Source organism: Oratosquilla oratoria, chromosome 1 (genome assembly GCF_046742065.1).
Source record: "Oratosquilla oratoria isolate Oo_2021 chromosome 1, ASM4674206v1, whole genome shotgun sequence".
NCBI lineage: Eukaryota > Metazoa > Arthropoda > Malacostraca > Stomatopoda > Squillidae > Oratosquilla > Oratosquilla oratoria.
This window is the reverse complement of record NC_134777.1, coordinates 67,481,181-67,504,962: the sequence shown is the minus strand read 5'-3', so window position 1 is coordinate 67,504,962 and position 23,782 is coordinate 67,481,181. Positions and strand designations below refer to the sequence as shown.

Sequence of the window (23,782 nt, the reverse complement as noted above, 5' to 3'; positions counted from 1 at the left end):
CCTTTTATGCATGGGGGGATGGAGAGGGGGGGTCGCCGATTTAATGATGCGGCCTTGCTGTGGATGTGCTGTGTCTTGTGACACTGCTTCTGACCCAGGGCAGTGGACAAGGTGCAGGGATGACCCGTCATCCAGGAGGTGCTAAGATAAGAGGGAAGGTGGAGGGCTGTGGAGTGTATTCAGGGATGGAATGGGTGGGAATAATTTTATGCCTTTTCCTTTTTGTCTACCTCCCTTGTAAGGGGGAAAAAGCCTTGGTATATGTATATATGTATGCTACAGTTCCTCCGTTATGCTGTCCTCCAACTCCTTGTTGCTGTCCTGTACCATTTCTCTGAATTTCATTTCCTTGTTTTGTCTACCCTGTGGTGGGGGGGAAAAGAATGGTACCACCAAGTATTCCCACTTGGGTTGTAAGAGGCGAGAAAAACGGGATGGGGATTGGGACCAGGCATTCTTTTCCTTGTAGCCCCACAGGGGACATTCCTAAAAAAAGTAAAGTCATAAGAGAGTCTAGGAGTTTTCCAAGCAGCACCCTAAGGTTTGGGTCTTTGAATGTGTGGATGTGGTACAGATGAGAGTAAAAGGGTAGAGATAGGTAGTATGTTTGTGAGAAGAAAGATGGATGTGTTGGCTTTGAGTGAAACTAAGATGAGAGCAACGGGCGAGTGTGAATCTGGGAGTGTAGTTGGGAGGTTCTCAGGAGTGAAGAGAGGGCGAGGGAGAGAGGGGGTGGCTATACCAGTACGTGAAGAGATAGGTAAACATGTAGTGGAGTGGAAGGTTTCCTCAAGGTTAATGTGGATGAAGGTGAAACTGGGAAAGGAGATGTGGGTTTTTGTAAGAGCATATGGGCCTGGTAGTGAGAAGAGTGTAGAAGAAAGGGAGGGTTTTTGGATAGATTTAAATAAGTGCATAGAGGGATTAGGGTGGAACATCAATATAGTAGTACTGGGAGACCTTAATGCTAGGGTAGGAAATGAACCAATTGAAGGAGTGGTTGGGAAATGTGGAGTTCCAGGAAAGAATCATTGTGGAGAGTTGATGGTGGAGATGTGTCTATAAAGAGAGTTGATGATAGCAAATACAGTGTTTCAGAAGAAAGTCAAGCATAAGTACACATGGGAGAGGGTGGTGGAAGGAAGGATGGTAGATAGAGCGTTAATGGACTATGTAGTGGTAGATAGGAGTATAACAGGAAGAGTTAAAGATGTACATGTTCTAAGGGGAGAGAGTGGAGGAATATCAGATCATTTATTGGTGGAAGGTAAGTTGAGAGTGGAGGATAGATGGAGAAAGAGGAAAAGGACAAAGGGTAGGGAGGTGTTTAGAGTGAACTGCTTAAATGAGAAAGAAAAGGAGGAGTACAAGAAGAAGCTGAGGAGTGAGAGGGAGTGAAGGATAGAGTAGAACTAGGAGTTGAGGAGGAATGGGGATGGTTCAAGGAGGGAGTCAAAAAGTGTGTAAAGATGGTGTGTGGAACAAGAAGGATAGGAGGAAATAGAAGGAAGGGTAGTGAGGATGAGATGAGGAAACAAAGAAGGTTGTAGAAGAGAGGAAGCAAGCTTTCACAGATTGGTTATAAAATAGGACAAGGGAGTCATATAAGAAGTACAAAGAAAAGAGAAGAGAAGTAAAGCACAAGGTAAAGGAGGCAAAGAGGAGAGCAGATGTGAAATGGGGTAAGAGTATGATAGAAAATTTTGAAATTAATAAAAAGATGTTTTGGAAAGAAATTGAGAGAGGAAGAGGAGGCAAATCAAGTAGAGAAGAAAAGGTAAAAGGTGCAGATGGTGAGATGATAATGGAAGAGAATGCAGTAAGAGGAAGATGGACAGAGTATTTTAGGGTGTTCCTAAATGTGAAGGAGGATAGGGAGGGAAAGGTAGTTGCAGTGAGAAGTGCTAAGAAAATGACCTTGATGAGTGAGGAAAATGGAGGAGAAATAAGAAAGGATGAAGTGAAGGCAGTTGTTAAGATGATGAGAGCAGGTAAGGCACCTGGTCTGGATGGATGCCATGCAGACTGTCTGAAAAAAGGAAGTACAGTGATGGTGGACTGGCTGGTGAGGTTATTTAATGTTTGCTGGAGAGAGGGTTGAGTGCCGGAGGACTGGAGGAGTGCCTGTATAGTTCCACTTTACAAAGAAAAGGGGGACAAGTGTGAATATAGTAGTTTCAGAGGGATTAGCTTGTTAACCCATTCACCTCGGATGACATGATGTGGTGTCAAGGGATGGTTGGACACAAAATCAGCTGACATCAAAACATGCCATGAGTGAATTGGATCACTACCTCCATGGCATCAAGGGGGAGATAAACATCGTACCTCAGGTGGCATGATATCATGCGCACGATGAGTGGCATGTGTTTTTAACATCGTATATACTTGTTTTTGTGTTGTTTTTTCCAAATAGACGGTACTTGATACTTACATGGGATTAGTTTATAATTATGACGTAATAATGACGTAATGCCTACGTCACCCTCCTGTGGTGTATGGTTAGACATAAATTTCTCCAATTGATACCAAATGATACTTTTACAGGATTAGTCGATAATTGTGATGTAATTATGACAATAATGACGTAAGCCTCGCGGGCAACCTCCTGTGGTGAGGAGGGAGAGGAGGAGGGAGGAGGAGGGAGAGGGGGAGGAGGGGGAGAGGGGGAGGAGGGAGAGGGGGAGGAGGGAGGGAGGAGGGAGAGGGGGAGGAGGGAGAGGGGGAGGAGGAGGAGGAGGAGGAGGGAAAGAGAGATGAGGAGAGGCGGAGGAGGAGGAGGGAGAGGAAGAGAAGGGGGAATGGGAGGAGGATTGGGGAAGGGAAAAGAAGAGGAGGAGGAGGAAGGGAGAGGAGAAGGAGAGAGGGAGAAGATGCCAACTGATACTTTCCCGGGATTAGTCGATAATTATGATGTAATTATGACGAAAGCGGGTGGGCAGTCTCCTGTGGTGCATAATTAACGCTGGATTGGCTGCTCAGGTCAGAGTCACGGGTTCACTGACCTTGCCCATTATAAGTAAATTTCTTCAATTGATGCCAACTGATACTTTCCCGGGATTAGTCGATAATTATGATGTAATTATGACGGAAGCCGGGTGGGCAGTCTCATGTGGTGCATAATTACGCTGGATTGGCTGCTCAGCGCAGAGTCACGGGTTCATTGACCTCGCCCATTATGACGAAAATCATTGATGACATTTCATCTCGTGATTTGTGGTTTGCACCTGCCGGCTTTGACCTAATTGGACCAAATTCAACAATGATTGTGATTGGGGGACAAGGACACGTAGAGTCCCCTTATTGGCCAGCAATATCTATAAAAGGTCGGTCAAGGCCTCCTTCCAGCATTAGGAACCGGTCAAGACTGAAGATGACATCTGCACCTGCTCGCCGTCAACCAGAACCTCAGCCCTCAACCTCGAGGCAAGATCCTGAGGAAGATAGCCATGATAGTCTGGATGAGTCCACGGAGGACTCGTCGCAGTGCGACTCCAGCGAGTTTGAGTTGGACTATGTAAGCGCCCTGGATACCACTATTGACAGCGACGAACCCCTCTCGAGTGTGAGGGACAAGGCCTGGAAAAGGAACGCTCCAGGGACACCAGGGTTTACATGGTCCAACAATGAAAACGTCATACGGAGGTATGGATTCACGGGCAAGACCGGCATCACGGTGGAGCTCGACGACTCCTCGTCTGTCATGGACGTCTATAAGGCGTTCATGACAGACGAACTGATTTCCCACATTGTCGAGGAGACCAACCGGTATGTAGAGTTGATACAGCCAACATTATTTATGTGTTTTCTTATACTCAAACAGAAAAGGTGAGCACAGTATTTACATGAGCTATTTCCTTGCTCTTATTTTCTATAGGTTTGCCGGAGTACCTTCCGCTGGGTGGCATCCACTTACACCTCAAGAACTGCACCTATATCTTGGCTTGAGGCTCATGATGGGCCTCAATATAAAACCCAGGTTGCAGGACTACTGGTCGACGGACCCAGCTTTTTACCAGGCCTTGTTTGGAGACACAATGCCCAGAACGAGGTTCGAAAACATCTCGGCAAATCTTCATTTTGCAAATAATGAAGATGAAGATGAGGAGGATAGACTTTGGAAGCTGAGGCCGGTCATAGACATGCTCAGCCACAGGTTTTCATCGGTATATGTGCCTGCACAGCACATTTCCATCGATGAAAGCCTGTGGAAGTTCAGGGGCCGCCTCAGCTTCCGAATGTACAATCCGTCTAAACGTGCTCGTTTTGGGTTCAAAGTATGTATACAATACATAAATTGTAAATGTATACTTTCAGCATATGATTACATTATTTGACTACACTACACACATGACTACACTACACCATGAATCATTATTATTCTTATTCTACAGGTGTACAAGCTGTCGGAAAGCTCGGGGCCTGCCGCCGGATACACTGCCGCCTTCAAGATCTATTCAGGGAAGGATAGAAGTGAACTTCCCTGTTCACAGAAGGCGGTAGTGGACCTCATGGAGGACGCCGACCTCTTTGACAAGGGGTATACTGTTTATGTAGATAACTGGTACACATCTCCTTCCTTGTTCCACTATCTTCAGGCTCGGAAGACTGGGGCCGTCGGAACCGTCAGGGTGAACCGGCGCTATATGCCTACGGACCTCAGCGTGGACAAGAGAGGGGATGTGGACCATCGGTCGACTGCCACAGGAATGCTGTGCTTGCAATGGAAGGACAAAAGGACGGTCACCATGCTAAGCACAGTCCACACATCCGGCATGGTTGATGTGCAGAGCCGTGGTAAGGTGCTCCAGAAGCCCAAGTGTATTGCGGAATACACCAAGCATATGAAGGGTGTCGATCTGAGCGACCAGCTTGCCAGGTCGTACCCTTCAGTCAGGCGATGGAAGAAGTGGTATAAGAAACTCTTTTTTTTCCTGTATGACATGACAATAGTCAATTGCCATGCCATATGGAAAAAACTGGGCCACAAAGGGGATCATTACCACTTCCACCGGACCCTGGCAAATGCCATGCTCAATGAGTATGCCGGGCTTCTGGAGCCCTACAACCAGCGTGGCAGCCCATCTCCCATGCCCGTTCCCTCAAGACTGCAAGGGAAGACTTCCCATGCAGTCACAATGACAGAGGGGGGCAAATACCGAAGGTGTTTTTTGTGCTACCGTGACGGTAAGAGGAAGATGACCCGCAGTACGTGCAGGGTGTGCAAGAAGCCACTCTGCACGTATGGTTGCTTTCAAAAGTACCACGAGGAAAAAAATTTGTAAGTAGTTATTGGGTCATCTTTCTCTCCCCCCTCTATCATGGGTCAGAAGCAATGCAGCAAGACACAGTACCCCCTATTTCCTGTGGCTGCGGCCGTGATGGATCAGAAGCAATGCAGCAAGACACAGCAATATTTTTGTGGTACTATGGTTCAGAAGCAATGCAGTAAGAACCAGCAAATTACAATCGGGTCATTCCTCGCCCGATCTGGGTCAGAAGCAATGTAGCAAGACACAGCACACCTTATTTTCATTGTGTGAATGTATGTATATATTGTGTATATATTTTTTTTCTTTATATGTATTGGATATGGTCAGAAGCAATGTGGCAAGACACAGCACACTTTATTTTTGTTTTGTGTTTTGTATATATATTGCATATATATATATATGTATATATTTGTATATTTTTATATTTTTATACATAAAGGTGTAGGATATGATATTGTGTTTTCATACTTTCCACAATTTTACAAAATGATACATACAGTTTCTGTTGTATTATACATCCGTAACTTCCCAACTCTCACAGGGAAAAAAAGGACATACTTTGAAAAAAAAAAAAAAAAAAAAAAAAAAAAAACTAATAAATATTTCTCTTATATACAGGGCTAGTATGAAGAATATGAAAGCATTTCAGTGTGTCTCATGACTACTGAGGAAAACCTATACATATGGATAGGTGTTTTACAAAGTCCTTTTTTTTTGGTCATATTTTACAAAAAACTAAAGAAAGTGTATACTTTGAGCTCTCGCAGAAGAATAAATCTCATTTTCAGTATTTAATATTTTATACCAAAGAGTAGCATGGACAACATGGAAAATTTTGTTCGTCTTCCTTGACTACAGACATCAAACTATAATTTATGAGAGATATTGAAAAAAATCTAAATGCACAAATTTGGTCAAATAAAACAAATAAAACAAAAAATCATAAAACACCAAAATGTTTTATCAAACACCAGAAAAATATGATGTCAGTCCTCGCGCGGTCAAGCCGCATCACATGCCATCCGATGTAAGGGCCCGCGCGAGGATCTACCATATCCGGTTTTTCGTATCTACACAACAAGCGGCTGCCATGAGGTGAATGGGTTAAGTGTACTTGGGAAGGCTTATGGGAGGATCTTGATTGAGAGGATTAGGAGAGGAACAGAGAGAGTAATTGGTAAGGAACAGCGTGAATTTATGACAGGTAGAGGTTGCGTAGATCAGATTTTTGTGGTAAGACAGATATGTGAGAAAGCTATAGGAAAAGGTAAGGATGTTTTTGGTCTTTTATGGATCTGGAAAAGGCTTATGACAGGGTAGACAGGAAGGCACTGTGGGAGGTTTTGCAGATATATGGGATAGGAGGAAAGCTTTTAGGAGCTGTTAAGAGTTTTTATGAGAGTAGTAGAGCTTGTGTCAGGATTAGAAATGGAGAGAGTGAGTGGTTCGAGGTAAAGGTGAGACTTCATCAGGGATGTGTTATGTCACCCTGGCTGTTCAACTTATACATGGATGGGGTGGTGCTGGAAGTAAACTATCTATAGAATTATGAAAGGAATGGAAATCTTAGATAAGAATGATTTATTGAAATGGGACAATGAAAAAACAAGAGGACACAAGAAGAAACTCAAAAAGGATAATCACAGAAGAGATCTGAAAAAAAAGCTTCCCACACAGAGTGATAGATACCTGGAACAAATTATACATAGAAACAGTGTGTGTAAACACAATTCAAGATTTTAAGAAAAAACTTGATGCTGAAAGATACAAAGATGGGTCACCACGAGCACTGCTCCCTTCCTGTATAATACAACTAGGTAAATAATACTAGAATAGTTTGGGCAAATGGAAAGAATGATTGAAGAAATAACCTCCCAAAAATCCACTCATTGTCCCTCCCATCTTAGCTCCTTGTAAATCAAGGGTCATCCCTGTCACTTGGTACACTGCTTGGATCAGAGGTGAGGCAGCAAGACACAGCATTTCCACAGCAGTGACCAACAGTAGGCATTGGTTTACCCCTACTGGTTAATTACAAAGCAATCACCTTCTCCCCTCATCCAATCATAAAATATACAGAACAGACAAGAAGAAATCCTTTCAGGCCACATTTTCCTCTTCTATTTACAAACACTCTCCAACTCTCATCTTATGCCCTATTTCTTCCTTGCTCAATGCATCCAATGCCCTTTCATCCTATCCATCCACCTCATTCCTGGTCTTCCTCTCAAGTTCTTTCCACCCACTACTGTTTCTTCTCTTCTGCTAATCTTACTTCATTCATTTTCTCCACATACCCAAACCACCCCTGCATTCTTTGATCTGCCTTCTCTGCCAGCTCTCTTTCCACCCTCACTCTCTAACCTTCACATTTTTCACTTCATCCATTCTTGTATTCCCCACCATACTTCTTAAACACTTCATCTTAAACAAGTCTTTGTTCAAATTTAAATATCTATAGTTTTGGACCCATACATGATAGAGTTAATCTGTGAAGAGTCATGAGAAATAGGTATCTGGGGATGAATACAAAAAGACTGTATAAGAGGATGGTTGGAGGCAGAAAGGAATAACCTGGACATGTTTGAGAAGTACATAAAATCAAGAATTCTTCCTCCCAAATCCCTACCCACCACAGAGCCCATTGAGGGCAAACCAGGGAATGGGTATACATTTCTACCCCTACAATTCCATGGGTCATGGAGGAGTATATGCAACCACCACCTTGATACAACTACAGGCCATGTGGTGTCAGCCCAACTAATACCTGCTTGGGTTCAAGGATGCCCAATTCAAAGGTTCAAGTCAGGCAGCTTAGCTGATTTGCCTCTCCAAGCCAGGAGGGGCCATCCATCCTGGTCTGAATAAAGGATCAGTGTCATATATTGGAATTCCAGGTTCAGTACTACCATAGCATTCTGCCTTCAGGACTCTGATCTCCAGACCTTACTGGGGTGCCATGAATGGCAAACAAATCAGTTAATGGCCCATAACAGGAGTCAATGATTACTGATAAAAAATTAATCTGTCCTTTGTTTAGTTTTGTTTTTGTTCATCTGGGTGTCCAACACACCCTCCACACTGGCAGCAGGCTAGCAAGGAAGCTGGTTTAGTCACTATCAACACAATCATGCAGCAGGTAGTATTGGGTTACATGGTGCTAGTGGGATGACTGTGTCTCACCTGACACTTGCCTCTTTCCAGGGGAAAACACAGATGGGCCTTACCAGTCTGCCCTCTCCTCCATGACATTTAGTCAACTTTTATGACATGCACAAAAAGAAAGATGTCTTAAATCTGGTCTCCTATGATTGTGTTTATTTGTCCCAAAACACAAAACAAATATATGTAGTGAAACATGTACCCAAAGAACTTTTTTGAACTTTTTTTTTCAAAAGTTCCTCTATTACTTGCACAGTAAGATAGCTAGACATGAAATCTTTTATCATTGTAGCTTCAGCATTTAAGATCCCCTACCCTCACTGACATTACATACTAAATCTTGGAGTTTTAAATTGCCTATGTCTGGATTCTTATCTCAAGATATTGTATCATAGTCCACTCAGCCACCATATTCCCAGAAAAAACATGAAAATTTACCTGGCAACACTTAACAATCATGTTACCTTAAATAACTCTCATTAATATACCTGTATCTTGCAATGGCCTTATCAACATCACCGGCTTTCATGTGTAAAATGGGGGCCCTTTGCAAAGCAGTCTCCAAAATAACTCCGATCTTTTTGTTCTCTCCTCCATTTGGAGGCAGTGGAGAGCTTGAACCTGAAATAATAAAAATAATAAATAAATAAATAAATAAATAAAAAGAGTACCATAAGGTTCAGCGCTAGCACCTGTAATAGTTCTTATCTATGTTAACCTCTTGAATATGATGATGCCTATGTAGGCGTCATGAGGTGCAAGTCAGTACATGAAGAGGTCAGCTTTAGTTTCCTGATTATATTTATTTTGTAGTTGTAGCTGAGTGACCCTCTGTGAACAGGCTTGATCACTTTTTCAGTGGTTACAAACATTCTGGGTAAAAGAGAACAAGTGTAACATCTGTAACTTTATATGCTATAATGCATGTATTGTGAGGCATCATCATAAGTTAGGTAGCTAATGTGTGCACAAATATTTGACTCATATTGAAGAGGTTAATGACATGATGGAAGGTACAACAATTATGCCAATATCTTTACAGATGATGCAAGAATTATGAGAAAAGTGAAAAAACAAAATTTGTAGGCTATTGCAAAAAGATTAGACACCATATTTATATGAAGCCAAGAATGTAAAATTAATTTCAAAATCAAAACTGCAAAGTATTGAAAATAGCTAATAGCTCAAGAGGAGAAAGATTTTGGAGTGTTGATAAAAGACAACCTGTCACCTGAAAAACTTATCAGCAGGATTATGGAAGACACATATGAACTGTTGCAGAATATTAAAGTGGCCCTTCACTACATGGATGAAAAGATGATGAAAAAACTTAGACCCTGATCCATCCAAGACTAGAATATACATCAGTGGGATGGCACCCCTCAAGGAGGGTGGGTTACTGTGTGAATGAAACTGCCCTGCTGTAGATGTGCTGTGTCTTCCTGCATTGCTTCTGACCCAGGCAGTGAACAAGAGACAGGTATGACCCTTTATCTGTGAGGAGCTAAGATAAAAGGAAAACAATGGATGGTTAATGGGAGTGGAATAGGTGGGAGTGGGTGCATGCTTACATTAGATACCTCCCTTATAAATGGGCACAAGTCCATGGTATTTAGATAGATTGATGGATAGGTATGCTCCCCACACAGATTGAAAGATATAAGCAAGATCAAGGAAATGCAAAAGGGTAACAACCAAACTAGTTCCCAGCTTAGCAGATATACCATATGATCAATCAGTTATTCCATTGCCCCTGGTCTCTCTTGTAGAAGACTCACAGCCTTCAAGTAACAGTCAACAACCTCTGAGTGTGGGTGAGAGAAGCAAGTAAATGTGTTGGGGGAATGAAAAGTACCATGAGAAACAAGTATTTGGGGATTGGTGCAAAGAGAAGACTGTATGAAGGGGTGATTGTGACCACAACACTATGTGGGGCAGACTATAATTCAGGGGAGAAACTTAGATGTGCTTGAGATATGTTTGAGAAGTAGGGTGGGTATTACATGCATGTATAGAGTGAGAAATGAGGTGAGTAGGAGAGCAAGGGTGGAAAAGAAACTGTCAGACAAGGCTGATGAAAGAATATTGGGAAGTTTTGGGCACATGGAATGAATGAGTGATGAAAGATTAGCAAAAAGATTGTGGAAGGCAGAGGTGAATGGAGTAACTATGATTTATTTTATATTATTTGTTTATTTGTTTTGTTATCATTTGTCTGTTTGTTTATTATTATTTGTTTGATTCTCATTTATTATTAGTTATGTCAATTTATTATCATTTACTATTTACCTGTTTATTATCTAACTCTATCTATGCATTTATCTATATATTTTATTCATTATTTACATTATTATAGTTTTTATTTATTCATTTATTTGTTTATCATTATTATGATTTTTTCGAGAGGTAAATGCAAGAGGTAAATGCAAGGTGCGAGAGGTAAATGCAAGGGTAGTGGGTCAGGGATTGGAGATGGTTAAAGAAAATGGAGAAAAGTGGGAGGTGAGCAGGCTGTTGTTTGTGGACAACACTGCGCTTGTGGCAGGATCGGAGGAGGGATTGAGGAAGTTGGTGACAGAGTTTGGGAGAGTATGTGATAGAAGAAAGCTAAAGATAAATGTGGGTAAAAGTAAGGTGATGAGATGTACAAGGGGTGAAAGTGGCAGTAGACTGGAAGTGAGCATTAAGGGAGAGTGACTGGAGGAAGTGGATAGTTTTAGATACTTGGGTGCAAATGTGGGAGGGAAAGGTGGAGTGAAAGTGGAGGTAGAATGTAGATTGAGAGAAGCGAGTAAATGCCTTGGTGGATTGAAGAGTGTAATGAGGAATAGACATTTGGGAATGGATGCTAAGAGGAGACTGTATAAAGGAGTGATTGTGCCAACAGCACTGTATGGGGCAGAAACATGGAACATAAGAGAGGAAGAGAGAAGGAGTTGGAATGTGTTTGAGATGAGGTGTCTGAGAAGTATGATGGGGGTTACTAGGCTAGATAGAATGAGAAATGAGGAGGTGAGGAGGAGAACAGGGGTGGAAAAGGAGCTGGGAGATAGGGTTGATGAAAGAGTATTAGGATGGTTTGGACACATGGAAAGAATGAGTGAAGAAAGACTAGTAAAAGAGGTATGAAAGGCAGATGTGGAGGGAGTGAACATGAGGGGATGTCCTAGGATGAGGTGGATGGATGGGGTGAAGGGGGCTTTGGGGAAGAGGGGAATGTCTGTTGAGGAAGGACGGGAGAGGACAGAAGACAGGGGTGAATGGAGAATGGTTGTATATGGATGATGTTGTGATTGCATGAGGTGGAATGGGCGGGGGGATGGGGGTGAGGTAGTATGTGTGAGCAAATTTTTATGCAATGGGGGGACGGAGAGGGGGGGTCGCCGATTTAATGAAGCGGCCTTGCTGTGGATGTGCTGTGTCTTGCGACACTGCTTCTGACCCAGGACAGTGGACAAGGTGCAGGGATGACCCGTCATTCAGGAGGTGCTAAGATAAGAGGGAGGGTGGAGGGGTGTGGAGTGTATTCAGGGATGGAATGGGTGGGAATGATTTTATGCCTTTTTCTTTTTGGCTACCCCCCTTGTAAGGGGGAAAAAGCCTTGGTATATGTATGTATGTATGATTTTTTTCGCATCTTACTTAGATATGGACCAAAAGATCTGTCGGCATGCTCCGCATTTGTAATCTTTTGTAATTGAGGGGAACACCAAGAATGAGATGAATGAATGGGGTGTGAGGGCCTTGAGTAAAGGAGGAATGTCTGTTGATCAAGGAAAAGAGTGGGTGAGAGATACATGTGAGTGCAGAATGGTTGTGAATGGATTATAAATTGACACAGCCTAACGGAATTCTTCCTTGTCTTCTCTATTTTCACATGGAGGGACAAGGGGGGTTGGGTAGCTAGTGAATGAATTGGGTGGCCCTGCTGTAGATTTGCTATGTCTTACTCCATTGTTTATAACCCAGGCAGTGGACAGGAGATGAATGACCCTTCATCCACAAGGAGCTAAGATAATGGGGAAATAATTGGGTGACACATGGGAGTGGGATGGGTAGGCATGGGTGGATGCCTTGGCTGACTACCCTGTAAGGAGGAAGAAGCCTCTTGGTAGATGTAGAGAGAGAGAGAGGAAGAAGAAAAAAAACAAAAAAAAAAAACACTATATTACATCTGGTTGGTTCCCACTATGCAAATTGTTGGAACTTTTGGTTAAAATCGAACAGTGATCTGCAAATTGGTTAAGTGATAAAACAAAAAACATTAATAAAGTAATACCTGTGGTGTTTGGTGTGGATATTGATGGTAAGGAATGTGAGGAAGACGTTGAAGTCAGTTTGTCTTGTTCTTGGAGGTAGAGCAAAGTAAGATCTCCAGCCAATTCAAAACACTTTATCATCTTCTCATCTCTCTCTGCCTGCTGGTACTTGCTACTGTGTGGTAGAGGTGATTTCTCTAAGCAGAGAGCTGAAAACAAAATATTATACAAAGATTTAAAACTTGTAATAATCTATCACACTAAGCATACTTCTCAAACACATAATCTTGAACATATTTAAATTTCTCCTTTCTGCCTTCCTCCCTCCTAATGTGCTGCTCTCTTTCCATGCACTGACCACTCTCAAGTAAAAGTTTAAATGGTTTAACACATATGACCTTCCAAATCTAAAACAAAACTGATTGTCTGTCAAAATTTTATTCTTTTCAAGATATCTGACCCATGAACCTTTCACAATCTTTTCATAAAATTTCACTACTGTGTTGATTAATGACACCAGCCTATAGTTTAGTGGTGGCTCCTTGTGAGGTACCTCATCAGAAACCTTCTTTAGACTGAGGTACACACAGTCCACCTAGCCCTCCCTCTCTTACAGCACAATGATCACTCATGAGAAAAAAAATCAAAAAGCTTGACACATATGACCTTCCAGATCGAAAACAACACTGTCTCAAATTGTTCATATCTTCAAGACATTTGTTGTGCTTTCTATGTAATATTGCCCTCCTGTATTCATCTAAACCAGTGGTTCTTAACCTTTTAATGCACTGACTCAAAATCCTGTCCAGATCAACCATGACAACCCATACCCTCATAAGCATTTTATTTCATTAAATTCTAAGATACCCGTCTGGGGTATTGGCTGCTTGTTATTGTGGCAAAGTAGCATGCAGTCGATACTTTAGGGTCTATATGGGGCGCCCCTACGGACCAGAGCCACACATCATTTTGTCTATGATAGAAGAAATTCTGTTCATAGAGAAATGATGACACTTTTATACTACGACTGTCCCTCCGTTATGCTGTCCCCCAACCCCTTGTTGCTGTCCTGTACCATTTCTCTGAGTATTCTCTTTCTGTAATGGGGGAATTCCCTGTGGTCGGGGAAAAGAATACTGCCACCAAGTTTCCCACTTGGATCGTAAGAGGCGAGAAGAAAGGGACGGGGAGAGGGACTAGGCATCCTTCTCCCTGTAGCCCCACGGGGCAAATTCCTAAATTGGAAAGTGAAGGCATAAGGGGTGCTGGAGGGCCTCGGGCCAGCACCCTAAGGTTTGGGTCTTTTAATGTGCGTGGATGTGGTACAGATGAGAGTAAAAGGGAAGAGATAGGTAGTATGTTTGTGAGAAGAAAGATGGATGTGTTGGCTTTGAGTGAAACTAAGTTGAAAGGGAAGGGTGAGTGTAAGTTTGGGAATGTAAGTGGGAGGTTATCAGGAGTGAAGAGAGGGCGAGGGAGGGAAGGGGTGGCTATTCTATTGAGTGAGGAGATAGGTAAAGAGGTAGTGGAGTGGAAGGAGGTTTCCTCAAGGATAATGTGGATGAAGGTGAAACTGGGAAAGGAGATGTGGGTCTTTGTAAGTGCATATGGGCCTGGCAGTGAGAAGAGCGTGGAAGAAAGGGAGGCCTTTTGGATAGATTTAAATGAGTGCATAGAGGGTTTAGGAAGAAATGTCAATGTAATAGTACTGGGAGACCTTAATGCTAGGGTGGGAAATGGTCCAATCGATGGAGTGGTTGGGAAGTGTGGAGTTCCAGGAAAGAATCGTAGTGGAGAGTTGATGGTGGAAATGTGTCTAGAAAGAGAGTTGATGATAGCAAATACAGTGTTTCGGAAGAAAGTCAAGCATAAGTACACATGGGAGAGGGTGGTGGAGGGAAGGGTGGTAGATAGAGCGCTAATGGATTATGTAGTGGTAAATAGGATTATGATAGGAAGAGTTAAGGATGTACATGTGCTAAGGGGAGAGGGTGGGGGAATATCAGATCATTTTTTGGTGGAAGGTAAGCTGAGAGTGGAGGAGAGCTGGAGAAGGAGGAAAGGGACAAAAGGTAGGGAGGTTCTTAGAGTGAACTCCTTGAATGAAAAGGAAAAGGAGAAGGAGTACGAAAAGAAGCTGAAGGAGGAGTGGGAGGGTGTAAAGGATAGAGCAGAGATGGGTGTGGAGGAGGAATGGGGATGGTTCAAGGAGGGAGTCTTAAAGTGTGCAAGGATGGTGTGTGGAACAAGAAGGGCAGGGGGAAATAGAAGAAAGGGTAGTGAATGGTGGGATGAGGAAACGAAGAAGGTTGTAGAAGAGAAGAAGCGAGCATTCACAGATTGGTTACAAAAGAGGACGGGGGAGTCGTATGAGACGTACAAAGAAAAGAAAAGAGAAGTAAAGCAAAAGGTAAAGGAGGCAAAGAGGAGAGCAGATGTGAAATGGGGTAGGAGTATGACAGAAAATTTTGAAAGTAATAAAAAGATGTTTTGGAAAGAAATTAAGAGAGGAAGAGGAGGCGAATCAAGTAGGGAAGAAAAGGTAAAAGGTACAGATGGAGAGATGATAATGGAAGAGATGGCAGTAAGGGGAAGATGGGCAGAATATTTTAGGGAGTTGCTAAATGTGAAGGAGGATAGGGAAGGAAAGATAGTTGCAGTGGGAAATGCGAAGAAAATGAGAGTGATGAGTGAGGAGAATGGAGGAGAATGGAGGAGAAATAGGGAAGGATGAGGTGAAGGCAGTTGTAAAGATGATGAAAGTAGGTAAGGCACCTGGTCTGGATGGATGCCATGCAGAATGTCTGAAAAAGGGAGGTTCAGTGATGGTGGACTGGTTGGTGAGGTTATTTAATGTTTGCTGGAGAGAGGGTAGAGTACCGGAGGACTGGAGAAGTGCCTGTATAGTTCCTCTTTACAAGGGAAAAGGGGACAAGTGTGAATGTAGTAGTTTCAGAGGGATTAGCCTGTTAAGTGTAGTAGGAAAGGCTTATGGGAGGATCTTAATTGAGAGGATTAGGAGAGGAACAGAAGGAGTAATTGGTGAGGAACAGTGTGGATTTAGGACAGGTAGAGGTTGTGTAGATCAGATCTTTGTGGTAAGACAGATATGTGAGAAAGCTATAGGAAAGGGGAAGGATGTTTTTTGGGCTTTTATGGATCTGGAAAAGGCTTATGATAGGGTAGACAGAAAGGCACTGTGGGAGGTTATGCAGATTTATGGGATAGGAGGAAAGCTTCTGGGAGCTGTCAAGAGTTTTTATGAGAGTAGTAGAGCATGTGTCAGGATTAGAAATGGAGAGAGTGAGTGGTTTGAAGTAAAGGTGGGACTTCGTCAAGGATGCGTTATGTCGCCCTGGCTGTTCAACTTATACATGGATGGGGTGGTGCGAGAGGTGAATGCTAGGGTAGTGGGTCAGGGATTGGAGATGGTTAAAGAAAATGGAGAAAAGTGGGAGGTGAGCAGGCTGTTGTTTGCGGACGACACTGCGCTTGTGGCAGGGTCAGAGGAGGGATTGAGGAAGCTGGTGGCAGAGTTTGGGAGAGTATGTGATAGAAGAAAGCTAAAGATAAATGTGGGTAAAAGTAAGGTGATGAGATGTACAAGGGGTGAAAGTGGCAGTAGACTGGAAGTGAACATTAAGGGAGAGCGACTGGAGGAAGTGGATAGTTTTAGATACTTGGGAGCAAGTGTAGCAGGAAAAGGTGGAGTGAAGGTGGAGGTAGAATAGAGATTGAGAGAAGCGAGTAAATGCCTTGGTGGTTTAAAGAGTGTAATGAGGAATAGACATTTGGGAATGGATGCGAAGAGGAGACTGTATGAAGGAGTGATTGTGCCAACAGCACTGTATGGGGCAGAAACGTGGAATATAAGAGAAGAAGAGAGAAGGAGTTTGAATGTGTTTGAGATGAGGTGTCTGAGAAGTATGGTGGGGGTTACTAGGCTAGATAGAGTGAGAAATGAGGAGGTGAGGAGGAGAACAGGGGTGAAAAAGGATTTGGGAGATAGGGTTGATGAAAGAATATTAGGATGGTTTGGACACATGGAAAGAATGAGTGAAGAAAGACTAGTAAAAGAGGTATGGAAGGCAGATGTGGAGGGAGTGAACATGAGGGGACGTCCTAGGATGAGGTGGATGGATGGGGTGAAGGGGGCTTTGGGGAAGAGGGGAATGTCTGTTGAGGAAGGAAGGGAGAGGACGGAAGACAGAGGTGAGTGGAGAATGGTTGTATATGGATGATGTTGTGACTGCATGAGGAGGAATAGGCGGGGGGGGGGGGGCCGGGGTAGTATGTGTGAGTAAATTTTGACGCAGCCCGAAGGGATTTCTCCCCGTCCTCGCCTTATATGCAGAGGGGGACGGAGAGGGGGGGTCGCCGATTAAATGAAGCGGCCTTGCTGTGGATGTACTGTGTCTTGCGACACTGCTTCTGACCCAGGGCGGTGGGCAGGGTGCAGGGATGACCCGTCATCCAGGAGGTGCTCAGATGAGAGGGAGGGTGGGAGGGGTGTGGAGTGTATCTAGGGATGAAATGGGTGGGAGTGTTTTTATGCCTTTCCCTTTTTGGCTACCTCCCTTGGAAGGGGGAAAAAGCCTTGGTATATGTATGTATGTAAATTCTAAGATATTTGTAGATGTTGAAAAGATTTTTCAACTCAATTGAATTGTTTATTCTTTATAATGCTGTGCTTGGATGCTGATGATTTAGGTATTTTAACAAAGTATCATTACTCATGACAATATTTTTGATAGAAATATTGGGAAAATAATATGGCGACCCATTCAAAGGGCTTGGTGACCCAACTTTAGGTCATGACTCAGGGTTTAAGAACAACTGTTCTAAACCATTTCCTCACACTCTGATTAAGAAGTCTCAAGAAAACTGCTGTTTTTCTTCTTCGGTCCTGATTTAATTTTTGTCTTCAGCTTTCTTTGAAAGCTCCTGTATCTTTGTACATTCATCTTAAATTGTCCTTTCCTAACCAAATATCTAAAAAATATACTTCTTGTGCTGACTTACAAAACTTGCTGATTACCTCATTTGCTATGCTTGCAATTCAAATTTTATCAATCTGATGAAATGCAACAAGGAGGTAATTTCCCTAGTCTTTTGCATCTCATGCTCCTGGCATACCTTCCATGACATAATGTGGTCTTCCTGCTAGCCAAAATACATGACACAGCTGGTCTTATCAACTGCATCTCTGACAAGAGATTAATTTTTTTTCAATAACATTCACTTCATTCCTCTAGTCTACCAGTTTCTTTTCTCTGCTGTTCCAAGATCTCTTTATAGTTTACTGTACCCTTCTGTTGACCAGATAACCAGCCTTTGTGTACCTTCCACAATTTATGATCTTATCCTAATTTGGTTTTATCATGCCCTTGCTTCCTTTTATGGTACTGATATGATTAATTCTCTCACTTATTAAAGTCTCATTTTCCCTTTTAAGTTCATCAAATTCTACTTTCCAAGCCAGGTTTCTGGATTATTCTTGCTCAAGCTTTCATTTCAGATCATGAAACTTTGACTGATGGGAAGAAAGTAATCTTCTCAATCACTTCAACTCAATTGTGAATTCATTTATCTCCAAAGCTAAGTTATTGTGTCCTTGGAAGCTATCCCTTTTGTTTTGGCATTAGTATCATCCTCATAATGTACCATATTTCTTATATTCAATTTTTTAATGAAAAAAATTCTCATGTACCTCAAATATATACTCAGCTTTCTTTGTAGAAAATCTTCAAAATTTGCCATTTGTAGTGTAAAGATAAACACTTTGCAATGTAAACAAACCTTACAGAAATGTCTTTGCTTCCTATACTGAATGACAAAAAAAAATCATTATCGTCTCTTCCAAACCATTTCCCAAATTTAAAACCACCAATTCTAAATTTCAACAATGACCCTAAATAGTGTTGTCCCCCCACCCCCAGTGTACTCAATTAGTGATTTTCTCCATTAAAAACCTTTAAGATGGTTGAAATTTGAAGTGTCGATCATCATGCCAACCCCACTTGATCTTTCCTCTATGTGTTTGTTTATAATACTGTTTATTTAATTTGTAATATGTTTATGGTGTGTTTGTTTTGTGTTGGTATGTTTTTGACATTTGGGAATGGATGCTAAGAGGAGACTGTATAAAGGAGTGATTGTGCCAACAGCACTGTATGGGGCAGAAACATGGAACATAAGAGAGGAAGAGAGAAGGAGTTGGAATGTGTTTGAGATGAGGTGTCTGAGAAGTATGATGGGGGTTACTAGGCTAGATAGAGTGAGAAATGAGGAGGTGAGGAGGAGAACAGGGGTGGAAAGGGAGTTGGGAGATAGGGTTGATGAAAGAGTATTAGGATGGTTTGGACACATGGAAAGAATGAGTGAAGAAAGACTAGTAAAAGAGGTATGGAAGGCAGATGTGGAGGAAGTGAACATGTGGGGACGTCCTAGGATGAGGTGGATGGATGGGGTGAAGGGGGCTTTCGGGAAGAGGGGAATGTCTGTTGAGGAGGGACGGGAGAGGACAGAAGACAGGGGTGAATGGGGAGTGGTTGAATATGGATGATGTTGTGATGCATGAGGTGGAATGGGCAGGGGGATGGGGGTGAGGTAGTATGTGTGAGCAAATTTTGACGCAGCCCAAAGGGATTTCTCCCCATCTTCTCCCTTTATGCATGGGGGGACGGAGAGGGGGGGTCGCCGATTTAATGAAGCGGCCTTGCTGTGGATGTGCTGTGTCTTGCGACACTGCTTCTGACCCAGGGCAGTGGACAAGGTGCAGGGATGACCCGTCATCCAGGAGGTGCTAAGATAAGAGGGAGGGTGGAGGGGTGTGGAGTGTATTTAGGGATGGAATGGGTGGGAGTGATTTTATGCCTTTTCCTTTTTGGCTACCTCCCTTGTAAGGGGAAAAAGCCTTGGTATATGTATGTATGTTTTTGGATGCTTTGCATACTCTCTTTGCTAGTCTTTCCTCGTGCCCAAACCACCTCAGCACTCTACTCTTCTCTAATAGTTCCCTTCCCACCCCTGTTCTCTGCCCAACCTCCACTTTTGTAACATCTACTATAGGTCTAAAACATTTCATCTCAAAAACACTTAGATTCTTCCTCTCTGCATCCTTTATATTCCAAGTCTCTACTACACAACACAATGAGTGCAATCATTCCTTCATACAACCTTCTCTTTGCATTCATCCCTGAACAACTATTTCTCATAACACTTTTCATTTCACCCATAAATTTACTTCCTCCCATTACTCTATAATTCACATCCATGTCCACTTCTCCATTCACCACCAAATGGAAATATCTAGACACATAATATCACGACAACATAATACTAATCTGAAATACCAATACAAGAGCACAAACCTGTCATTTTAAGACAACCCCCACCCCTAAATAGCATGTGATAAAATACATCAGAAATTGTTGTAACAATGATGCAATATTAAAATCAAATCTGCAATGAACTGACAAAGAAATAGCAATATACTATATACAATAAAAAATATAATACCTTTAACAGCATATGATTCAGCCACAATTCTAAGAGAACGTGTTGGTAAAGCCTTTTCTGTTAGTTGATCAAGACCTGCAGCATGCAAGCGAGCGAGGGATCCTTCATAGTCACCCAAGGCATACTCCAACTTGCCCAGCAGCAGCAGTGCATCTAGAGACACCTGGTAAGAGACATTCCAAGAAACAACAAAGAAGAAAGAGAGCTCAATTTCTATTGTCAATAAATCATATTCATCTTTAGTCAAATAAATCTACAAAGTGAAAACTTATGTAATATAAATCTTGTGAAATTTCAAAGATATATTTACCATGACATGTTTATTTTTAACAAATAATGTTTTAGTTTATCAACATGGTTATGAAAAAATAAAAATTAATTGCTGCACAAGGTGCAATGATAAAGCCTTCAGAGGCACTGAGAACCTTTTCTAAAATTATAAACAATACCCAAACTTAAAAAAAAAAAACAATGCAGACTTTTCAAACAATGGGTAGCATGACCTCCCTGGTACAAGTATCTTGAAGGGTTTGTACACACAAACAAAACTACTTTTCCAGGACTTTCCCAGGACATTCAAGGATTATTTGATCAGTTTTCCAGGATGGGCACAAATTCTGATCTTGCTTCTGCTGCTTACCTCTCCCTGGGAATAAATGGTTTGCAGCAATTAGTGAAAAAAGAACAACAGGAGGCTTAAAAGTCAACCTCATCTGCTTTGACAACCACAAAAAAGAAATACTGGGGATGCATGAAGGCAAATTTAAACAAGCAATGCAAAACATAAGCTAGTTGAATTTTCAATGGAGCATTTTATTCAGGCAATATGGGGCATTCCATTCATAATACAGGACTATGAAAAAAAATCCAGTTGCAACGTCAGACTGGGGCAGCCACTATCACATATTTATCTATATTTATATATGTTAAAATTATATCTATTCAGATGCCATAATTGCAGTTTAGTGCAAATTATATACTATTTCTTTCAAAAGTTTACCTTTTTTGAGTGCTCCCCTGTGCAGTTCAAGAGATGATGCCTTGCATCTGATAATCCATTCTTGGCCTTAGGGATGTTTGCTTCAGTTGGTGGGTTCTCTTCCAAATATAACTCCAATTTTCCTTCTCCAATAAGGAAATTTGCAAGAATTTCTATAAAGAATAAAAATACGAAAGCTCAGGTAAAGTGAAATGATAAGATTTATTAGATTTTTACATTTCCTTTTATGACTTTTAATAAACTGTTACATTTACAATATCTTTAACACTTGTCCCTATATATATATATATATATATATATATATATATATATATATATATATATATATATATATATATATATATATATATATATATATGTACATATAAATATATATATGTATGTATTTACCTAGTTGATATATATATACGGGAGGGGAGCTATGCTCGTGGTATATGTATATATATGCGTAAGTAACCACTAGGAAAAGTAAACTAACTGTGATAATAAGAAGATAAAAGAATTGTTAAGTGGAAATAGTGAACTAATCAAAAAGTTTATTTCTATCAGCCCTCCTTTGCCTTACATGTATGGTCTAATTAAGACACATAAACCAAATAACCCGGTAAGACCAATCGTTTCTTCAATAGGTTCAGCTTCATACAAACTTTCGAAATGGTTGGTAACAATTCTTAGTCCACTAGTTGGAACTATTTCCACTTCACATGTTAAGAACAGTTTGGACCTCATTAACAAACTAAGTGAGGTAAAACCAGATTATGAATTTAAATTGGTAAGTTATGATATTGTTAGTTTGTTTACGAAAGTTCCTTTGGATGACCTTTTAATCTATCTTAAAGAAGAGTTAAATAAGCACGATTTACCATTACCTTCAGGCACCTTAATTGAACTGATCAAATTGTGTGTTAAAGATTGCAAATTCCAATTTAATGATAAATTCTATTCTCAGAAATTTGGAATGAGCATGGGTAATCCTCTCTCCCCCGTATTGAGTAATTTATATATGGAGTTTTTTGAAACCAAAATTTTAAGTAAGATCATTCCCCCCAACATTACATGGATGCGGTACATTGATGACATCCTATGTCTGTGGCCCATTCAAGATAATGTAAATGATTTTTTATGTAAGCTTAATAATTTGGTCAGTTCCATTAAGTTCACGGTGGAGATAGAGAAAGAAGGTGTTTTGCCTTTCCTTGATTGTAATATCTACCGCCGTGAAAGTGAGTTGAAGTTTAGTGTATATCGCAAACCAACCAATGTTTGTTCATATATACACTATTATTCCTCACACCCTGATGGCGTGAAGATATCTGTTTTGTTCGTCGATGTACCTCAGGGCCCTACGCATTTGCAGCCCAGAGTACATCGATGATGAAATAAGATGTATTTACGACATTGGTACTAAGCTACAATACCCCACACATGTTCTTGACAAAGCTTACAATCGTGCTAAAAGGACATTTTATAACCTTAGGTCAACTCAAACTTTCAATATGAGTAACTTGCTAATTTTACCGTACCAAGAGAACCTGCAAAATATTCCAAATATATTACGTAAATTTAACATTAATGTAGTTTTCAATAATAAGAACACTGTAAGACAACTGCTCATAAATAATTCTGTCAATAGTAATAAAGGGTGTGTGTACAAAATACCTTGCAAATCATGTAATCAGTTTTATGTTGGTCAGACTGCTAAAACACTCACAACACGAATCAATCAACACAAGAAATACGTTAGAGAGGGAAACCAATCTAGCGGTATATTCAACCACATGAACCATTTTAACCACCCAGTGGACTGGGATAACGCTAAAGTCATCACATACAACAACAACATAACAGAAATTTAATTGAATGCAGTTTGATCAAATCTAGTAAGGGGATAAATGTTAATCTTCATCACGGTTTGTACAAATTAGATAGTTTTATTTCTCATGAAATTTCAAAATTGTTTGAATTGTAATATAAATTATGAGCAGTTGTCCCATACTTGTTGGTTACCAGGATGGCCCAAACGTCCCATACTTGTTGGCTACCAGGACGGCCCAAACGTCCGTCACGTGTACTTCTTCCACTACCTCTCCGAATGCCCTCTTCACTATGTCATATATTCTGTACCTTGTTTCTTCATCTTATAATTCCTTCTTTGTATCTGCACTGAAGATGTAATTATACGAAAGCGCTCTGCTTCGTTAGTTTACTTTTCCTAGTGGTTACTTACGCATTTGTGAACACACGCTCCTAGTGTTTTTATTGCATGTATATATATATATATATATATATATATATATATATATATATATATATATATATATATATATACATACATATATCCCATAATTGTGGGAACCCAGTAGCTATCACACAAGGAGTTGTCATTCTACATAAGGTTCCCCCTTTCAACAGGTATGTTCAAGTGGTTTAGGTAAACATTATTGTAAATTATGGAGAACACTGAGATGGTAGTTAGAAACCTTTATATGTACTATGATTCTATATCAGGTTCCCCCTCTCAACAGGTGGGACAGGGATGTTAAATAGACACATTATTACACTAGAAG

General features: G+C 41.2%; 1 protein-coding gene across 4 annotated transcripts in view; it reads right to left on the bottom strand.

Annotated features, from left to right (window-relative positions):
* Ttc7 (tetratricopeptide repeat domain 7) overlaps positions 1-23,782 on the bottom strand; it is a 512,658-nt gene that overhangs the window by 485,421 nt on the left and 3,455 nt on the right. For all 4 annotated transcript variants that reach the window (XM_076200670.1, XM_076200754.1, XM_076200841.1 and 1 more), the window contains exons 2-5: positions 21,216-21,367; positions 20,216-20,378; positions 12,715-12,903; positions 8,924-9,056 (exon numbers count right to left, since the gene is read on the bottom strand). In XM_076200670.1, the coding sequence (XP_076056785.1) occupies positions 8,924-9,056; positions 12,715-12,903; positions 20,216-20,378; positions 21,216-21,367 (637 nt within the window). The remainder of the gene's footprint in view (positions 1-8,923; positions 9,057-12,714; positions 12,904-20,215; positions 20,379-21,215; positions 21,368-23,782) is intronic.